Genomic DNA, 20,562 nt, shown 5'->3' on the forward strand with positions numbered 1-20,562 from the left:
AGACAGGAGGAGATCAGTGCTGCGCTCCAGTGAAAGTATCTGACTCACGGCCGATTGTTTATAATTGTGTACGACTCTGTGGTCCTGTCAGGAAGCTGCAGGAGCATTAGTCATTGAGGCAGAGAGAAGATGGTGACTGCCCCCTCCTACATGTTCACCCATCGGTTTGGTTCTGTGCACATGGTGTTTAGTTTGAGGAAAATACAGTGAATCCACACCTCTGATCGGTATTTAGCGTGCGCCCATCACCCGTCACTGGAGGACAGGAGTGCTGCCGTGTCAGAGGTGATGGTTGGGGGGGGGGGGGGGGGGGAGCTACGGTCAGCTCCAGTGTCATGTCTCCTATCTCGTGCTGTCATCACTGCAAATAGGGATGGCACTCAGGAGACGGACTGGGACACACGCACACACACACACACACACACACACAAACAAACACACACACACACCACCGGTAACTCCAGTCCTTATCTTACACAGGGGGAAGAAGGAAAGTATTGTAAACACCCCCCCCCCCCCTTTCACATCTCTACTGAGTTTCCCATCACTGACAAGTAGCTGCCAGTAGATGATTGAGTGGGAAGCTGATGGATGGAGAGAGGATACAGAATCTGATGAATCTATAAACATTAGTATTCATCTATAATTTTCCCACAGGGACATATAACCCATATATGACTGTCAGTCAGATGTGATTGGAAGTGTATGTGCATTAGCCTTATTGTGTTTTCAGATATATATTTTTTTTATCTAACAGTGTTATTTATGATCAGGAAGAACTTTCCAGTTAGTTCCCGACAGAATATGTTACACAAGATGTGAATGCTTTGAACATCTTTATGTAATAGAGGCCTTCATCTTGCACGCAATGTTTTTACCTATCGCCATTGGTCACAATGCTATGGTTTTCTATCATAGAGAAGCTGTATCGGAGGGAATGCTACTTTAAAAGGGAAATAAAGAACCACAAGTTTCACATTAATATTCTCACTATATAGGTTTTGTCTATGGGGTGTGAACGAATAGGAATAAAGTGAATTAATACGGATACAATATAGATATATTAAGCATTACTATTGAAGCTTTGGAGATATTGTATTTGCGACTTTACAAGCAAAAAAACCCACTGGAAACTGAGGAGGAGTGAGGATGAAAGAGAGAAACAGACACTGAGATAAAGGAAAGGGAGAGAAAGGGAGAGAAGGAGAGGGAGAGGGAGAGGGAGAGAGAGAGAGAGAGAGAGAGAGAGAGAGAGAGAGAGAGAGAGAGAGAAGGAGAGAGAGAGAGAGAAGGAGAGAGAGAGAGATAAAGTCATACACCCGCAGAGAGGGGGGGGGGGGGGGGGGGCAGGCGAGGAAGTACTTAGAGAGGAGACGCATCATCTGTGCAGTGGTGGAAGCTTCATCTCCTGGTTGCGGTCCGACAGCGCTGCGCAGTGAGAGGCAACATTTCCCAGTTTGTTCCCGAAGCTGTTCGAGGTGCGACGCGGGGATGTGGATTTACAAGATCGTTCTCGGACTCGTCCTCGTCTCTTGTTCTGGTAAGTTTGGAAAAAACTATTTTACAACCGCCAGACTCGCCGCACGGCGTGCGTCACCGCGGACTGGAACTGGCGCCTGAACGCACCGTGCGCTCGGCAGGCTGGCAAACTGGATGTTTCCTAGAAATAAAAAACCTACTCCCATTCCACTGTGTTCTAACTAAATCAGTCTGTGTCGCGTGTGTTACTTTACAACAACTGCAGTGTTAAGTCTTTAGAATTTGTGACTATTTCTATTTCTGACAGGATCCAATGTAAGATTCGTATATGCAGTAAACAGCCAGAAGATCTTAGACTGATCATTGCTACCAGATAAGATAATCAGACATGAAAACTACGCTGTTGCCCTCGCTGTTGATCCAGAGCGCGTAATCGCAACTCCGCGCATTTCACTCCAGATGGACGCATTACTACAGTGGCTCATCCCGCTTACTACAGTGGCTCATCCCGGAACATCAGACGAGTCAGTTCGATAAAGTGACTAGATCTAACCCAGTGCCCCACAGAGCGACCCACTTTACAATCAGATCAGTGCGCCAGTCACCCGGCTCATTGCGCCCAGGCAGAGAAACCGATGAGCCGGTGATTCAAGTTGAGGATGGGTCACATACTCTGATGCCGGCATGTGATCCTCTGGGATTCTTAGGGTGCTCGCCACATCCACCGAAACACCCAGACTCTGAATCTGACACAACCACTCTGAGATGCGCGTGCACGATGTCAACTTCTGACCATCGACAGCTTGAGTTGTTCTGGTTGGATGAGAGCTCTTCAATTGACTGCTCCAACGACTGAGGCACGGCCACCACTGATTGTGTGCCAGTATGTGTGTATGTGTGTGTGTGTGTGCGTGTGCGTGTGCGTGTGTGTGTGTGCGTGTGCGTGTGTGTGTGTGTGTGTGTGTCTATGTGTGTGTGTTCCCACCTTGGTTTCATGAGGAGCAGTGATACATGACTGTGCATCCCATCAGGTCCTCTACATTAATAGGAGTTAAATCAGACTAATCTACACATTGTAAAGCTGTTGCCCTGGTGTTCTCAGTGTGGCCTCATTAGCTGATCATCCTCAGTGTCTCCCAGACCACAGGGGCTGGTTTGCCACAGTGAGTCTTTAATATCGAATAAAACAATGATAAAACAAATGAAAGGACCGAAACCATCAAGTTGGCAGACATGCTTGTTGTTGTGATGAGGCTTACGTGTGTATTGTTGACGCCAGAAACATTAACCTTGACGTCACAGTAAGTTATTACACTGTCGTGGTTTCCAGGATGTCAGTTTCCAGTGTGTCTTCTGTCTAATGGGCTTTTGAATAATGCATATTTATAATCTATCCCAGAGTATGGTCATTATTCTTAGGCGCCCGGTGTCAATTGGGAAAAAAATGTCGATACCACTTCATCGGCCAATAGATATATGCTAATAATTCCTAAGATGTAGTTATCAAACCCTTGTGACAAATAATTTATAATAGAAGCATACAATTTTACAGTTAAATCCAAAATAATCTTCTAAATTACAAAAAATACAAAAAATACTTATATCTATCAACCTGACTTAAGAAAATATTGACTGAAATGCATTGTTTATTCAGTATAAAAGTTTTACAGCCTCATATCGCCGAACATCATTCTCAGCCAACCAATAAATTGGGCGGGCTCTGCTTCATGCTCTGTGCAGATAAGTGTCAGCTAAATGCACAATTGTCAAATAAACACTGCTGAGAGCCCTTGTTATGTAACTGTGTATCAGAGGGCAGGCGGAATGCGCTCCAGGACTATCAGAAGACTGAGGGTATCCGGTTGGTCCTGGTGTCTCCTGATCCCTCCCACTTGACCAAATCCAGGAAGCTGAGCATGGCCAAATGTGCTCGATCCTGCAGCCGCAACAAAAGACTGCCCTTCACCTGCAGGTATGTGTGCCCTCATGACATCGCCCTTTCATCTTCTCACTGCAGTGCAATTTGAGCAAAGTGGTTGTTCCTCATGTTTGCGTAATTATGCTCAATAAAGGAGTGATTATTTGTTGTCTGTCCTGCCAGCAGGTCCCAAAAGTGCCTTGCAACAGTTTTAAATGCCCTGTCTTGGTTTTTGCTAAGTAGTTAGAGAGAAAAGTGACCATTAAGTATTTCACCCTTCCCCTTTCTCTCTGCCTCCTCATTCTCCAGAGCATTCCTCTATGATCATAAAAACAGGAAATGCCAGTTGCTGTCGTTTGATAGGAACGCACCAGGAGCTCAGAGCCAACAGGACTTCAACTACCAACTCTATCAAAAGAAAGGTGCCCTCCACTGTTCCACCTCAACTCTCCACTACCTTATACCAAAGCATGTTTTCCACCAGAAAATCTTCTTGATACATTGTTTCATTTCTAGTCAGCAACACTGTTTCAGTATAAGTACTCAATGTGGCTTTAAAATGAGAGGTTTATAACAATTTTCTTTAGGGGGATTTAAGCTTTGTATAGTGTGCATTCCTCCAGAGGAACAAGAGGAAGGGACGGACCATTGTCGTGTTTATTGTGTCCCAGCACATCATAGTTAATTTTCTATCATTAAGCCCTGTTTGTGTAAATGAGTGAACAGCCCCCCCCCCCCCCCCACACTTGACTCAGGACTGACCACAGCACTGAACATGCAAGCTGTGCAGCCTAGTTTGCTTGATCCAAATGTTTTGCCGAAGAGTCAGAAAACAGATTTGGCTTTTGGCATTGTCCCGTCCTTGTTCAGTTCAGTGTGAACATCTCTGTCGGTCTGTTTTCCTCATCACCGGCCACACTGGCTCCCTGTGCACGACAACGCTCTCTGGTTGTTGGCTCCTCATGTCTTTCTTGTAGTTTATTTCAGTCTGTCAGTCCGTTCCTCATCCTCTCTCTTTCTGTCTCTCTTCCAGACTATGTCAGAGAGTGCATTGTGGGTACAGGTCAGAACTACAGGGGTCCGAGGTCAGTGACAGTGAGTGGGATCATGTGCCAGGCCTGGGCCTCTCCTATTCCTCATGAACACAAGTAAGACCCTCTCGACAACGTCAAACAAAATCGTGTCAAAGCTACTTCTCACTGTTAGTGTTGGCCTGTGAGAGATGCAATTAGCTATAGCAGCCGGAGGCTAGTCTGTACGTGTTTGTATGTGTAAATGAGTATGATATATTGAGGGTTGATTAGGCTCCTGAGAGCAGTCGTTCATCAGAACTGACCTCATCGTAACACTTTACAGAGTCACAGATCATTTCCTGCCGCGTCCCTACTGTTTTTCAAGGCGTGTGTGTGCACAATTGTGTGGGTGTGTGTGTTACTGGGATTAGAATCATATCTAATTAGCAGCCTGTTGTTAAACTCTGTAAGTGAACGCCTCAGATTAAGCTCATTTTTCAATACACATTTAGACTCTCTGAAACATTGCTGCTCCTAACAGACAAGAAACAATGAGCTGGAGTTTAAAACCATGAGTAAAGCAATGGTTTTATGATAGTGAAATTATTACTGATCTTAAGGAACAGCCTGGTAAGTGACTAAATAACTGTATTATCCTTGCATAAATGTCAAAAGCAGTACTTGTCTACTACTACTTGTTGCAGTAAGTGTAAATATTCTAATCATGGTTTCTTAAATGTGAACAATATGACACACATTTCATATAATTAAAGGGATCTTTATGGGGACTTGTTGCTATGTTTGCAGTAACTAAGTTGCGTCAATGTAGGACATGGTGGAAAACAACACTGAGGCGAAAACAGAAGTAAAGTAAAGTTGATCATGTTACACATAGTTATAACCATTAGAGAATCTTGTACACACACACACAAACACACCCACACACACACGCAGACACACACAGACACACACACACACATGCTACCTCCTTCATTCTCCACTCCCCTCAGAGGAATTAAATGACTTTGCAAACCTTTGTAGTGAGTTGTCGCAGATGAATCAAAGAGGGCAGCGGTTGTACCTCCAGTGAACCTTCTTTATCAGACCGCTATTAACGTCTCTGTAGTTCAGCTAATTAAACCCAGGCACTTTGCATGTTTTATCAGTCAACTCACAGTCATGGGAAACTTTGACTGACACACACGCACACACACACACACTCACATAGGAGAAATTGCATTTTTTATCAGTGAAGGGTTTCTCCTCTTTTTGATTGCCCTGCTAAGGTCTTTTCATGTCTGTCACTGTCGTTACCCAATCCACTGAAAACCTCACATCAAACTTTTATCTTTTCATCGTCATGTGGAAAACACTGCTGACTCAAAGATGACATATAAATCATCACGACTGCTGACCACAGCCATATGCTTGCCTGATGTAGAAGATGTGAGTCATTTGTCGATGTGTTTACATTGTACTCAGAACCCATCACGTGGAGAACTAACATTGCTTCTACATATTACATGTGTTTTCTTTAACTCACAACCTCAAGTTGTTGATGGTTTGATCTTTTAACATTGCCATCCATTACTTTTCCACTTGTTAAATTCCACCAGTAATATCAACAGGCAGGCTTCAGCCGTCGGGTTCAAACTCCTTCATAATTGAAGAAAGGTTTCGTCATTCTTTCATAAAAACAAAAAAAGGGGCCATGGCTGTTTGAAAAAGGGAAAAGAAAATATCTGGCAACTGGTTTTGGTACATGTGTCTGTTTGTGTGACTGCCCCTCTGCTCCTGACAGATTCATGTCCAAGAGGTTCAGGAAGAAGGACCTCAGAGAAAACTACTGCCGCAACCCAGACAACTCCAGTGTTGGTCCGTGGTGCTTCACCACGGACCCCCGGCCACACCTCAGATACCAGGAGTGTGGCATACCACAGTGTTCACAGGGTAGGCTCCACACACAGACACACACATGCAAAACAAGTCTGTATGCATCTGAGCCAACATTCATCTTAAGATATCGCATGTTGCAAATTGCCTCACCAATTGAGGCTTGATAGTTTGAAATGAGCTGCAGCAAATTAGGGTCATGTAATACCTTGGACTGAGCAACACTGGCCCTCACAGTGCTCCGCTCCACAGCTGTGTGTGTGTGTGAGAGGGTGCACAGGAGGCCAGCTGCAGCCATTTCCAGGTGTGTGGCTCAGTTTATACAGTCCTCTCTCATTCCATCATGTCCAGGTTTTTTTTAAATGGTTTGAACTTATAGGCTTGTGTGTGAATGCAAAATTATATTAATCCCTCAGTCACATCCAATTTATAAATTGTGAGCTGTTTCAGGTCCCTGTGGTGCACACAGAAGGAGAGCCGCTGAGTTCAGGTTATGAGTTTGTACAAATAAAACTTAGATATTCATCCGGTTGTGATGAGAGAAAAGGAAAAGGTCTCATCAGTGTTTCAACGGATATGTTATAGCACAAACTACCACTGTTAGGCACTGATGTCTTCCTGAATAGGGGATGATAATGATCTCTGTTATCTAATCCCCGGGGATTCAACCTGTCAGAGGGGCTGTTTCCTCGGCATGTATGACACTGTATCACGTTAATGAGGAGCCGGGCTGCAGCTCGATAAGACAGGGAGGGAATCCTTCTTGCTCTCCGGCTCACATAAGGCGTCCCACCAGGGATATCGCAAGTGGTACAGCACAGATAATTACTTTTTATTCTGATAGAGTGCCTGCTTTCATTCGGGAGAAAATGACTGGAAGGGTTTCTCCAGAAATTAGCTGGTCCTAATGGGAAACACACACACAGACACGAAAACATGGCGTGCTGCGCAAACACACACACACACACACAGGCCAGTGGAACTAAATGTGCTCTGTCATGACAGCGGTGGACTCATACACATCTGTTTCTAATCTGCACGCTCTCCGTTGTTTAAGACGGTGTGTACTACTCACCATGGAACAAATGGTGCTTTTACATCAAAGAAATCCTTGCCTTCATTAGTGCGACATATAACATGTACGTCTATACATTATATACACAGGTGTATGTGTCTATAAAGTCTGAACCGGGAGATCTATCATTTATATATGGAGGCTTTTATTGCAAAATGTTTCAAAACTATCTGGGGGCAGAACATGATGAAGTCAAATGTATTAAATTAGAAGCTACATTTATTTTTATTCTGTGCTAAGAGTATCGCCTGGGGAAAGCAAACTCCTTACTGTTGATTGTGTTTCTCTCAATTGTATGTCTCTCTCTCTCTCTGTGTGTGTGTGTGTGTGTACATGTCGTTGCTCCACAGTGGAGTGCATGAGTTGTAATGGGGAAGATTACAGAGGGCCCATGGACCACACAGAGAGTGGAAGGGAATGCCAGCGCTGGGACCTGGAGGAACCACACAACCACCTGTACCACCCCAAGAGGTGAAACACTCTCAAACACACACTTACTTTAACACCATACACACAGGCACGCACGCATGCAGGCACGCACATATGCACACACACACACACACACACACACACACACACACACACACGCACACACACACACACACACACACACACACACACACACACGCACACACGCACACACACACACACACACACACACCTGCATAGCATCACTCTGCATCCCAGTGAGTTGCACTGGCTCAATCACACTTAAGCCCACACACATGGATTCATGTAACGGAATACTAAAACACTACGCGAGTACTTGATGTAATAACACGTTGATATATTAAGTTCATGTGGTTGTGGTGCACTAAGTCTGGAGATGAAGTGATTTGGAGTCAGACAGTGTGTGTTTCCCTGAGAGATTGCCATCAGAATCCAGTGTGTAATTTGGTCTTTTTAGCCGTGTTATGCTGGGAAAACTCTTCACTCTGTATTAATTGGCTCAAATTCCTTTAAGCTCTCAGTAGATTATAGAACTGACTCGTGTCCAGCCATGGGATAAACTCGTACCTATTTTTGGGAGGCCATATATTATCGGCTGTATTCGTATTCCTTACTCTTTCCGTGTGTGTGGCGCGCCGGCTGTGTGCATCTGTGGCGGGACTGTTCCAGCTTGTGGGATGGCAGGTGGTCTGGATTAGTGGGGGACTCGTTAACACATCCTTAATCATCCCAGTGTTTGTGTAAACGAGGTCCCTGACTGCTCGTAGCGCTAATGTAATGAGAGTGTCCCTCAGCCTGATACTGTGTGTACCTGGAGGCAGCCGGCCTGGAGGGATGTGGGACCCGGGGATGACTTCCTGTCGTAGAACACCTGCAGCCGAGGAGCTCATTTTCCTCCTCGTTTCCCCCGAATCCCTGAGCAGATTCACAGATAGGAGTCTGTGCACCGTTCCTGTTATTAATGCTGCAGTTGTGCAGAATGGGGAATTGTCTCTCCGGTTGTGCTCGCTTCACATATGGATCCAGATGGAAACATCTTTTTCAGCTATCTCTGGGCCTTAAGAATGACTAATTATGTAAATTAGTAGTGTTTTGTACCACTATTTTGTAAAGAGCCGGGCTATGGGCTGCAAAAATACAATTTTCTGCAATCCTCTTACTTTTTATATAGCTTTTTTTTTCATCTTTACCCTGAGCTTATATTATACTCTATGTTTTGTATTAGGCACCCCGACGAGGGCCTGGATGATAACTACTGTAGGAACCCAGACGGACGCCACCGACCCTGGTGCTTTACCACAGACCCAAACACACCCTGGGAGTACTGCGACATCAAAGTTTGTGGTAAGCATGTTTGTTTGTGTGTGGTTGAACGATAAGCGCTGTTCTGTTTGGGTGTGTTTGGGTTTCGGTACGGGCCCATGAAGCATGATTGACCGCACCAAAATTTACAACTTCCTGTACCTTTCATTTTACCACTCCTCTTCCTCTCATTGGCCAATACCATTGAATTCACACAAATACACACTCACGCAGACACGCTCAGACACACTCAGACACACGTAGTCCCCCCTCTTAGCGCTGGCTCTCTGTTATGTCTTCTCTAACAGCCAGATTGTTTATTTATCCGCTGCACCGCTGACCTGCTGTTTATTGTTCTATGCCAGCTCTTACGTGTGGTGGTCAAGCGGCGCAGGGCTCAGTTACGGCTCCACATTAACTTCCTATTACCCACACACCGACACCAGGCGAGGGTCATACACACCACAAGCAGATTGCTTTCATTACACCTCCTACACTCGTGTGTGATTGATGTGTTTTGTCGTGTCCGTGCTCTCGCAGTAAACCAAGAGATCAGCGCATTCTCTTTGTTGACCATGTCATCAGGAACAAGTCGCTGAGACAGCCACTGTGGTTCTGAAGAACATAAAACAGCAAGAGAGTGTGTGTGTGTGTGTGTGGGGGGGGGGGGGGGGGGGGCAGTGGTGTTATTGCAGGGATCAGCTTCTTTCTCCTGAGTCTGCGAGTGGCCTGTTTGCCTGCTGGAATCATCAGCAGCCCTGGCAGCCTGTTGACTAGATGGCACTCTTCCATGTGGACCCAGTGATTCACGGCCCCCACAACCCCGGCTCTCTAAAAACCATCTCCTACCCTCTGCTCTCTCTGTCTCTCCCTCTGCTCTCTCTGTCCCTCTGCTCTCTCTGTCTCTCCCTCTGCTCTCTGTCTCTCTCTGTCTCAACCCTCCATCTCTCTCTGTCTGATATGGGAGTTTGACGGGAAAGGTCTATGTTTACGACCCAGTTCGCCTTAATCAAAACAAGGCGGGTGAGAGTGGGCAAGAGAAAGAGAGACAAAGTGGTCTTTTGTCAAGGCCTCCTGTTTACTGTTTACTGTCACAAATAGTGCGTATCTATGTTTAGATTCACTGCACAGTCTGAAAACATCTGTTTTTGTGGTTTCGAGGATGTGCATCTTTACACATTGTCTGATGCAATCATGCACAATGTTCAGATTAATGGACTCAAGTACCATCTGTATAATGAGCAGTGAAAAGTCAAGCAGATACGATTTCCAGCTGCATCACACTGTAGGTCGTTCTAATCCAAACTCATAAAGGACGCTGTTCTCGGGGAAAGCAGGTGGCCGAGACATCGAGGCTGTTCAGCCATTCCTCACGTCAAAGGCACTGAATATTTCCCTGAGCGCTAAATCATTAACTATTTATTATTCTGTATAACTGCGTGCATGGGCAACAATCTGATTAAACACACACACTAGAAGTTTTGACCCCAATTGATTTCGCTGTCACTCCCCATCCGAGGAACTTGTTACAGCGTGAAACATTTGGTGCCGACAGATAAAATCCTGCATTGTGCGGTTGCTATGACTGGAATCAGGGCCGGGGCATCACATGTGTGAGTGAGAACAATCACTTTAAACAATCTTGAAAGGGGCGGAGAAGTAAGATCACGAGTGCTGCTCTAGAACCTGCAATGTAGTACATCAAGGTTTCAGTGCAATGCCACAGTTCACCCAAGTTCGCCTCACTCATATAAAGTTCAAGTCGGAGTTGACTCGACTCTAAATGAGTTTTTTCAGCATTGCTTTGCCTCCTCTGTGAAAGTCACCGGATAAATAAGGAGGCCTTACTTTCTACTTTGGTTCGGTCACATGTGAAATTGTATCCTGATGTTGAAATATGGGGTTGCCTGAAACAGTTGACTGTAATTATAGGATGCCTCTTGTTCAGTGTGTTCCCCAGTATTTATCAGGCTGATTATCATATATTATGAGTGTGCTGTAGGAAAAAGGTCATTTTGTGTGGATAGCTTGACTATTCCAATAATAGCAGGTTTCAATAAAATAAAATAAAATAATAAAATGTTTTTCTCAGTTGGCTGCAGCATCAATTGTCTTTTGACATTATTAAATGTGTCTTATTATTTCATGCTACAACTATAACACCACAAAAGTCTGAACTACTATAATATATTTTATTGTTTTATATTACCCCATAAAACTGTGTAAGCTTTGGTTGTTGGAAAAAGATGATTGACTGTGTCACCCGTGTTGTGTGCGCTCCCTTGACCAAACTAACCCCTTAATGTGTTTGTTCTCTTTCACAGAAAACCCCCCTGAAAGTAATAGGGTGGAAACAACCAAGTGTTACCAGGGCAGAGGGCGGGGTTACAAGGGGACAGTGGACGTGACACCCACCGGACTAACCTGCCAAAGCTGGGACTCCCAGCATCCCCATAACCACACATTCTTTCCTCAGGCCTACCCCTGCAAGTGAGTCAGACACACACATAAGACAACCGCCCACTCCCTCCCCCACCTGCATGCACTTAAATCTTCAGTTAATAACCCAGACTTTCTCTGTGTTTTCCAGGGACTTGAGAGAAAACTACTGTCGCAATCCAGATGGCCAAGAATCCCCCTGGTGCTTCACCACGGACCCAAGAGTCCGCACAATGTTCTGCAGCAACATCCCTCAGTGTGGCACCCAGGCAAACCGTGTCAGTGGTGAGAGACTCAACCGTTTTTATCCAGCACTCGGAACAGCGAGGGGAGAGTTGGTTTGCTGTACAGCAGAAGCCAAACGATATCCTGCATTTTCAAAGTTTGTGGACCATCGAGTTCACATGAGACCCTGTAACCACACATATTATTTAGTAGCCCCGGTTACTCCGTCCCTGTGGAAAACTGCCGCCCTATAGTACTGTGGGAAGGACGGACCACCGCGCCTCACATAAACGAGCCCTGACAGCGGCTCAGGATCATCAGGTCTCACTGGACAGCGAAAGATGGAGTGGAAGAATTTGTGCTTGACAGGATTGTAGCAAGAGATTTGGAAGTACAAGATGTAGATGTATGGCCGAGTACGCAAACTCATATTTCCCAAGGGATCTATGGGGTATTTCTTTGAGATGGCGTGGCCTTGCATTGGGATTGTAAACCCACTCTGAGGCTGTATTGTGGTCTACCCTTGAGGGTTGAATGCATTCCCGTTTGAGATGTAGGGTGACAGACAGCCTCAAAACCTTATTTATGGCCCATGTTTTTCTAAGATATCATTGTGGATGACTTTGTTTTCCTAGCTTTAGATCTAAAACCAAAGTAGCTAAGAATTTAGGAGTTGTTTTGATTCGTCCGATTATAATATTTTTCACATCGTATGACAAATGCACAATGACGGTTTGAAGATTTGGGTTACGGTTTTGCAGTTTTACATAAGCTTAGCAATCCTGACTCTTGCCTCTTGTTTCCTGTTTAGAGTTGTTTGTGTGTCTCGTTTACCTATTGGATTTTATTTCCTCTCTTTTGTCCAAATCTAGTCTGCTACGAAGGTTTTGGAGAGACTTACCAAGGAGAGCTGTCGAGGACTAGAACAAACCTGCCCTGTTCTCCCTGGACCGACCACAGCAACAGGTACAGGGAACTTTCCCAAACCACAATCTACAAAACAGATCTACACAAAGAACAAGTTGCTAGAAATAGAAATCAAAATGTCCCACAGTTATTGTACCGACCCGCTGCAGTCTAGCAAGCATCGAGATTTCTAAAGAGCTCAGTGGCATCAAAGAAAACCACAGATAATGAGCAGGATTATCATAAAATGCAAATTTGATGGGTATCAAAAGGAGAACGAGTACTTGAGAAATTAGCTCTCAGTGATAGAGGCTTGTCCATGAAAGCCTCAGTGTGCAGGAGAATGCATTTATGTTTTCAAGAACCATGTGTGCGAACATGATATGTGGTGGTTAGTGTGGAGAGGTGACCTATTATTGACCTCCAGTTAAGTCGTAGCGTTGTTAGCAGGTCGACTTGGGCCTCTTCTTTCTCCGAGGACAAAACAGCTCCTGCGGGTGCCGTGAGTAACCTCTCCAGCATCTCCTAATGGCCGGAGAAGTGTTTCCCTGAAGATGACCTAACTCCACAGGAATGACTCCCAGTGATAACTTGGCTGGGGGATATTCACTTCACGCCTCACCTTTGACCCTAAACCCCCTTCTTCGTAAGAACACCTCAAAGCCAATCATCTCCCCTGCTTGGCTCCTGCCCAGGGTCAGAAGTCAGGGTTCGGGAGTCCGACAGAGCCGGCTGTTATCCTAGCTGCTAGAAATACAGCACATATAAACACAGATTTGAAACTCGGCATTGCTTTGATTTGATACCCAGCATCCCCTCTTGTGTCTCCCTTTCTTTTTACAATTCTCCACCTTATCAGCTCAGGAATTTAGCGTGGGAAAGAATTCTGTTTGTGGTTTCAAAATTCTTAGGAGAATAAAACTCATGTGTGGGATATGTCTACACATGCATACATTTGGTATGTGAGTGTAGGTGGGTGCATTCTGTCCCAGTGAGTAATCCCTCTGCAGAGCCTACACAGCTGTGTAGTCTGACTGTCCAGATCCGATCTGGCTAACTCTGTGCAGCTATGGTTGTAAATCACCGGTAAATACTTATTACTTTCATCAACAGCTGAATGATAAAAAAAACTTCCTTGTGTTTTGAAATCGTCCTTAGGGCCTGATGAATGTTGATGACAGATTACTTATTGGCTCTTTTGTGTTTGTCCAGCGGTGAGAGGGACATGCTGATGTCTGGCCTGGAGGGAAACTACTGCAGAAATCCTGATAAAGACAAACACGGCCCCTGGTGTTATACCAACAACTCTGCCATACCCTGGGACTACTGCACTGTAAACCCGTGTAAGTGGATGTGCATGTGTCTTCGTTCAGGCGCACTCAATTGCATACACACTGCAAGGGGAAACAATCTGTAAGGCCGTGCAAAATTGAAAATTTGCCACACTCCCGGATCTCAGACTGAGCTAGAGGAGATTTGCTGGCTCTGTCTGGTGGTCTGCCTCACTTACACACACACATGCTTTGTTCGCAGTGTGTAGATCTGTCTACACCTGCAGGTCAGTGTGTGTCAGAGGAGATTCACAACTCATCAGGAGGACAGGGGAGGGTTCCTCTTCTAATCATTCCCACATGGACTAAAAAGCATCATATCTTGACCTTGAGTCTTTGTTTATGTATTTGTGGTGTTGTGTTTAGATCAAATTATGCAGGTAAGCATGGTGCAATTGGCTAATCAAAATCTCTCAAATCTTTTAAAAACTGTGTTTATGAATAGTGACTCATACTTTACATGACAATACATGTATTAACCTCCATCCATTTGAAAATCAATTTGAAAAACCTGCTGATATTGAATTTGAAATGTTACTTACTTTTTGTGTGTTGCATTAAATCAAAAGCCTCTGATTTTGGAAACAGACAGTGACATGACCCTGGCCCTTGTGGCTGCGGCTACTTCTACTGGGAAATGTTCACCTGTGTGTGGGGTCGCCTCTTATCTTGTATCACTTAATTCTGACTCGTTTGTCTCTTCTCCTTTTCCCTGCAGGTGATGGTTCACAGAACACCATTCCACTGGGTGAGCATCTCCGTCTGTCTCCGTCTGTCTCTGTCTGTCTGTGTCTGCTCAGCTGCTATTCAATCGCCTCCGAGGCAAGAAGAATGGCATTTCAGAACCTGATGAAGTCCTTTTTATGTGCAGCTATTATGATACATGATGCGGGACATTATGTTATTATGATGACATCTGTTTCTGTGTATGTGCATTTATAGGCCTGCCTGTGTGTGTGTGTGTGTGTGTGTGTTTGACTCGTTCATCTTTATAAAATAACTCACGAACAGAGGGTGAACTCCTCAACATTCAGAGTTATAATTACGCTCATGTGTTATGTGAGCATATTCACTAATTACCTCATCTAATGGCATCATCAGCATAACCGCTGTTTTATATATAATAATGATTATAGCGAATCATTAGACAGCTCAAGTGCCCCTTGTGTTGCAAATGTGTAACCAGTTAACTAGTGTGCGTCTTTATATTTTAAACGAATTACATATCACCTAACCTGAGGTGTTAACCTATCTGTTTGCGTGTTTCTGCTTCCAGGTGAGCTGTCCTCTGTGGGTTGTTTCATCCATAAGCGAACAAGGATTGTTGGAGGAGGTCCAGTGAGGATATCAGACGGCAGCTGGATGGTCAGCATACAGAAAGGGTACAGCAGTGCATTTAATATTCCACACATCTCCCCCGAACAGCAAAAAAAAACACAGGAGGCTATCCTGCCCATACTACTCTTGAATTCATAAATAATTCAGCGAAATTGTTCTTTCTATATATTTTTGTTTTAGGTTTAGAAAAAGAGGCTTTTGTGCAATGCTCAGTATCCCTTGCATGCAAGCGTTTGAGAAATCTATACATGATCCAGCAGAAGTTTTGAGGAGAAACAACACTCACCTAATTGTAAAAGTTATCTGTTGTTTAGGAGGAGGCAGTGCAGTACTGCAGCATTTTTTCACTGCAGTACCAACAGCACACTTTAAAGCCAGCGAAGCCAAAAGTCAAGGAATCAAATTTAGTGTTGACACTTATATGACATTCATTCCAATTCCCCAACAATGCAGTGAAACAGGACTTCGGGATTAACGTTTAAAAATACACTGTATGCATAGTTTCCTCACAGTTAAGTCAATATATGGCTCTGCACAATGTCAGTGGCTAATTTCTGTAACTGCTCTAAAGCTGCCTTTTTGCTTGGCTTGCAGTAATACTGGTAACAGCTTTCTTTCTGAAACTGTAAAAATTACCTGCAGTAATTGAGCCGCAGCAATCCTCAACAATAACAGCACTAATTCATGGGAAGTCTTTTACAGCTGCTTTGGTACTTGGATAAGCCCACTATGTGCCATTCATGTCTTGTTGTTTCCCCAGCTCAGTGCACTGGTGTGGGGGTTCACTGATACGAGAGAAGTGGGTCCTGACTGACAGACAGTGCTTCTCCTCATGGTAACGATCATCGTCTGTTAAATCTGAATTATTTTCTTCTGCTTATACCTTGAACTGTCAATGTATTAAATGTAAAACGGATGAGTTAATTTCATATATTTATATATCCCCCTATATCAAAGCTTAATAGATACGTTTCAGTGGCTACTGTTCCCCAGTAATAAAGGTGGAATATTTTATAAAGTACTAACTCTGTCTTCTGCGTCTCCAGTGTTCCGGACCTCAGTGAGTATCGTGTGTGGCTGGGAGTCTCTGATATTGGAGAGGGCGCTGCTGACTGGTCCAACAGACAGGAAGTCAGCATAGCTCATGTGATATGTGGCCCAGAGGGCTCGAGTTTAGCCCTCATAAGACTGTCGAAGTGAGTGCCTGGAAAAATAATCTCGAGGATAAACTACATTGATATGCAGCATGTTTGTGTGTGCGAGTGAATATGCGATGTTAATCATGCTCTGCATACTCTGTCTTCATTAAATATGTCCAGGCCTGCACTACCTGCAGACAACGTGCATACGATTCAGCTGCCTGTGGCCGGGTGCTCCATCCCAGAAGGAACGATATGTAAAATGTATGGATGGGGCGAGACCAAAGGTAGTGATATTCAATATTGATATTCTATATTTCATATTCACTGCAGCTGCTGCACACATCACTGCAGCTCTGCCAGGTTTACGATATATTGTATTTATTCCCCCCAGCAATCCTGATTTATTTTCTTTCCTTTAAATGATATATGGTGGAGGAGCGACTCTCCTGTAACACAGTCGTCTCTTAATAGCTTAGGCCATATGTTTCTGTATGTTGTTGGGTGGCTTGAAGTACAGATGTGGGGTTAAAGTTAAAATGTGTCTGCATGTTTCATCCGCACTTCCCTCTGTGAACCTGCAAATGGAAGAAAACCCAATGTATCACTATATTATATTTGATTATTTATGTTATATTACAGGATCATTTGCACGCCAAACACGTAGGAGTTCTCCAGCACAATGGCAGCATTTGTATCACATGTGCTGCAACACAATAGTAGCAACAACGTGCGACTTTTAACTCTTTCAGGCACCGGACATGACGATGTATTAAAAGTGGTTAACCTGCCCATCGTCAGCAACGAGCGGTGTCGAGAAATGCACAGAGGGAACTTCCACATCAGCGACACCAAGATCTGTGCAGGAGGCAGGAGGAATGAGGGAGTGTGTGAGGTAAACTGTTACTAAAGAACAATCCACAGTCGAAGTCACGGTGCATGTTGGTAAACAAGAACAAGCCTTTACACCTTCAGATAAGGTGATTGTTCCCAGTGCGAGTTTCGGAGGATATTAGCGCCCTGGCTCCACATTGCACTTACAAATCTCAAACAAATGTTCTTGAATCCGAAGGCTTAGTATTCAGTCTGTTGTAAACAGAGCAGCTGTAGACTGTTGCACAAAATTTCATCAGCGATTAAAGCCTCGGTTTTGTGGTTTCTAGCTGTGGAGAAGAGATGTCCACGTTCACAAATACTGCCGGCACTGTCTGTCTCTGAGGGCATGAAAACAACATTTAGCTTTCATTAAACCCTCGGAAAATGTAAACATTGATGGCAGCCATGTCCTAACCACTGACGCAGAGAAATGTGCTATGTATTTCTTCTTCTGTAGAGGGATTATGGCGGCCCTCTTGTGTGTCAGGATCGAGACAGCAGGGTTATTGTCGGCGTGAGCGTCCATGGCAGAGGCTGCGCTCGGGCCAACCAGCCCGGCATCTTCATCAACGTGCCCTTCTACACCCAGTGGATCCACAAGGTCTTCAAATACTACCCCAACCCTGAGACTGATTAAATCCAGAGGAGAATAAAACAGAACCAGGGGACAATATCAAGCCCGGAGCCGCATTTCTCTAAATCCAGCTGTGCATTAGGACACCAGATGTCTATGTTGTCCATAGGCCACAGGTCAATAAGCAACTGATCAGAGAACAGATGAATGGAAGGGGAAACGTTATGATGTAAGATTTTAACGTATTATAAACAGACACCACACTGATCCTGTGACTCACTGTGACGGAATTATGAAGAGGAAAAAAAGGATTCGTATTTCAGAAATGGGAAATGATGCTACTACGTAAGAAAATGACCCGTTCCAGGTTTTACATTACGGTTAAAAGGAAATTTGTCCCTGATTGAAGCACACCAGACAAAACATTTGGTTTTCATGTTTTTTTTTGTCTTTTGTTGACAAAATTCACCAGAGCATGTGTGCATGTGAACACCCTTGATTCCTGGCATTACTTGAATGTTCTAAAACACCAAAGTGCAGTGGTTCAGCAGCTCCCTCGGTCGAGTACCTCAATAGGCCACTTGGAAAAACTATCCAAAGGTAGGGCAACGTTAAGGACACTCCCACCATAAAGTGGCCCTTACTGTACATAGTATTTTAATGAGTGTATTTGTGACACTCTACAGGTGATTTGGGTCTTATAGATCTATAACAGGAGAAAAATGAATGTCGTTTTTGGGCGGATGAATTATGTACAGAATGTTATCTACATTTCAGCTTTTAGCCATGTGTCTGTCTCATCATGTCGACTCCATGTTCAGTATTGTACTGTTATCACAATATCACTGACTGTGTATGTATATGGATGATTGTAGCCTCCTGTGTAGATAAAGGAATGTAAGGCAGTCAGCAGAAAATGTAACATTCACGTGTACACGCAAGCTTTTTCTATACAAAATCAAATATTTCCTTAATATGCTTATGTTAATTCATCATGTGTGTAGGTGTGTGTGTTTGTGTGCATTTTTCTGCAGCATTACCTGTATGCAAAAAAGAAACTGCAGAAGGAGAGTGTGTGTGTGTGTGTGTGTGTGTGTGTGTGTGTGTGTGTGTGTGTGTGTGTGTGTGTTTGAGTGCGTGCGTGTGCATTTGAGGTTGTGCATGTTAGAGCCAGAGCTGAATGAATTATCCCCTCCCAACACTCAGACCTTGGCAGTCCTCCAATTCCAATCCACTCTGGATATTAGTCTTGCAAAGTCCATCACTTTAAACTTTGTCATGGAAAATACGGTGTGCTCTCTGTAACTGTGTTGACTGTAATAGACGCTCTCACTGAGATGACTAAAAGGCCCTTGAAACTAATTAACACGCCTCTTTTACTAGTGCAAATGATGGAGCTCGTTTTATATTGTAAATACATTATGTTTGTTTAAGAGTGAGTGGGTATATGTGCGTCTGTGTGTGAGTGTGTGTGTGCACTGAGGGATGCTGCAAGCTGCTATACCCTAGAGGTTGTACAGTGCTGTCTTCTGTTCTCTGTATAATGTACATTGACTATAAACTTCATGTAATTTTAACCAACACGCTAAATATAAAACATAATTCCAGCGATTATTTTGAATATTTTATGATGTGTGTCATATTAAATGTTTTTTATCAAAGCCCTGGGTTTCTTTTCCATGTGTCACATTCCGTGAAAGCCACATTTCAGTGTTCTGAATGCAAATGTCACTCTCTCACTCGCCGTATAATGAAGTCAAGGCTGTTGTGCTCCCCCACCAGGAGATGGCACCACAGTCGCACACTGCCTGTAAAATGTCCTTCTAATCAAACTAATCTCTCTGTCCCTCTCTCACACATACTTATACTGACACATCCACTTAGATGGAAGTAGGAGATATGAGGGATAAAAGAGTGCATGTATGTGTGTGTGTATAGGTGTGTGTGTGGCCATGCGTACGTGTTAGTGTAGGTGTAAGGGCAGAAGAGCAAGAGTCTGAGAGCTGTAGATTAAACGCTGAATCCGTCGATGCAGTATTGAGGAACTTATAGAGCAAGCAGAAAATACATGGGGATCGACAAATTCTGTTGCTATGCACAATGTGTGCTGACACCACACACACATATGGCATATACACACACACACACACAGAGAGAGACACACACAAAGACAGCGTTCTGTGATAACAGATACGGTGGAAGCATCAAAGGGGGATGAAGCGTAAGAAGATTGCTTTCATCTGCAGGTCAGCTGGACGGACAGAAAGACAGAAAATGCAGACATAACCAGGAAGGCAGATGGAAGGGCAACTGTGCACACACACAGACCCCCCCCACACACACACAAACACACACACACACACACACACACACACACACACACACACACAGAGAAAGAGAGAGAGAGAGAGAACGAGTGTGAGAATGAGCTGACTTCACCCTGGCTCAGTGCACCGTGAGATCTACAGCATACACGAGTCTAATGATCCAGAGAACATGGCTTGTGTCAGGGCTGTTCAGGCTGGCGTGAAAGCACTTGTCTCTGTGTATGTGTGTGTGTGTGTGTGTGTGTGTGTGTGTGTGTGTGTGTGTGTGTGTGTGTGT

At 44.3% G+C, this 20,562-nt stretch overlaps 1 protein-coding gene across 1 annotated transcript; it reads left to right on the forward strand.

The window, feature by feature from the left end:
* The first annotated feature begins 1,380 nt into the window (after positions 1-1,380).
* Positions 1,381-19,619, forward strand: hgfb (hepatocyte growth factor b). Its single transcript, XM_062389470.1, has 18 exons — positions 1,381-1,540; positions 3,292-3,451; positions 3,707-3,819; positions 4,431-4,545; positions 6,212-6,360; positions 7,729-7,849; positions 9,054-9,172; positions 11,455-11,620; positions 11,721-11,854; positions 12,667-12,760; positions 13,913-14,043; positions 14,750-14,779; positions 15,308-15,413; positions 16,130-16,204; positions 16,416-16,565; positions 16,689-16,795; positions 17,261-17,403; positions 17,842-19,619. The coding sequence occupies exons 1-18, from the start codon at positions 1,492-1,494 to the stop codon at positions 18,019-18,021; spliced, it is 2,142 nt and encodes a 713-aa protein (XP_062245454.1). The 5' UTR covers positions 1,381-1,491; the 3' UTR covers positions 18,022-19,619.
* The last annotated feature ends 943 nt before the right edge of the window (positions 19,620-20,562 follow it).

Source organism: Platichthys flesus, chromosome 6, assembly GCF_949316205.1.
Source record: "Platichthys flesus chromosome 6, fPlaFle2.1, whole genome shotgun sequence".
In the NCBI taxonomy this organism is placed as follows: Eukaryota; Metazoa; Chordata; class Actinopteri; order Pleuronectiformes; family Pleuronectidae; genus Platichthys; species Platichthys flesus.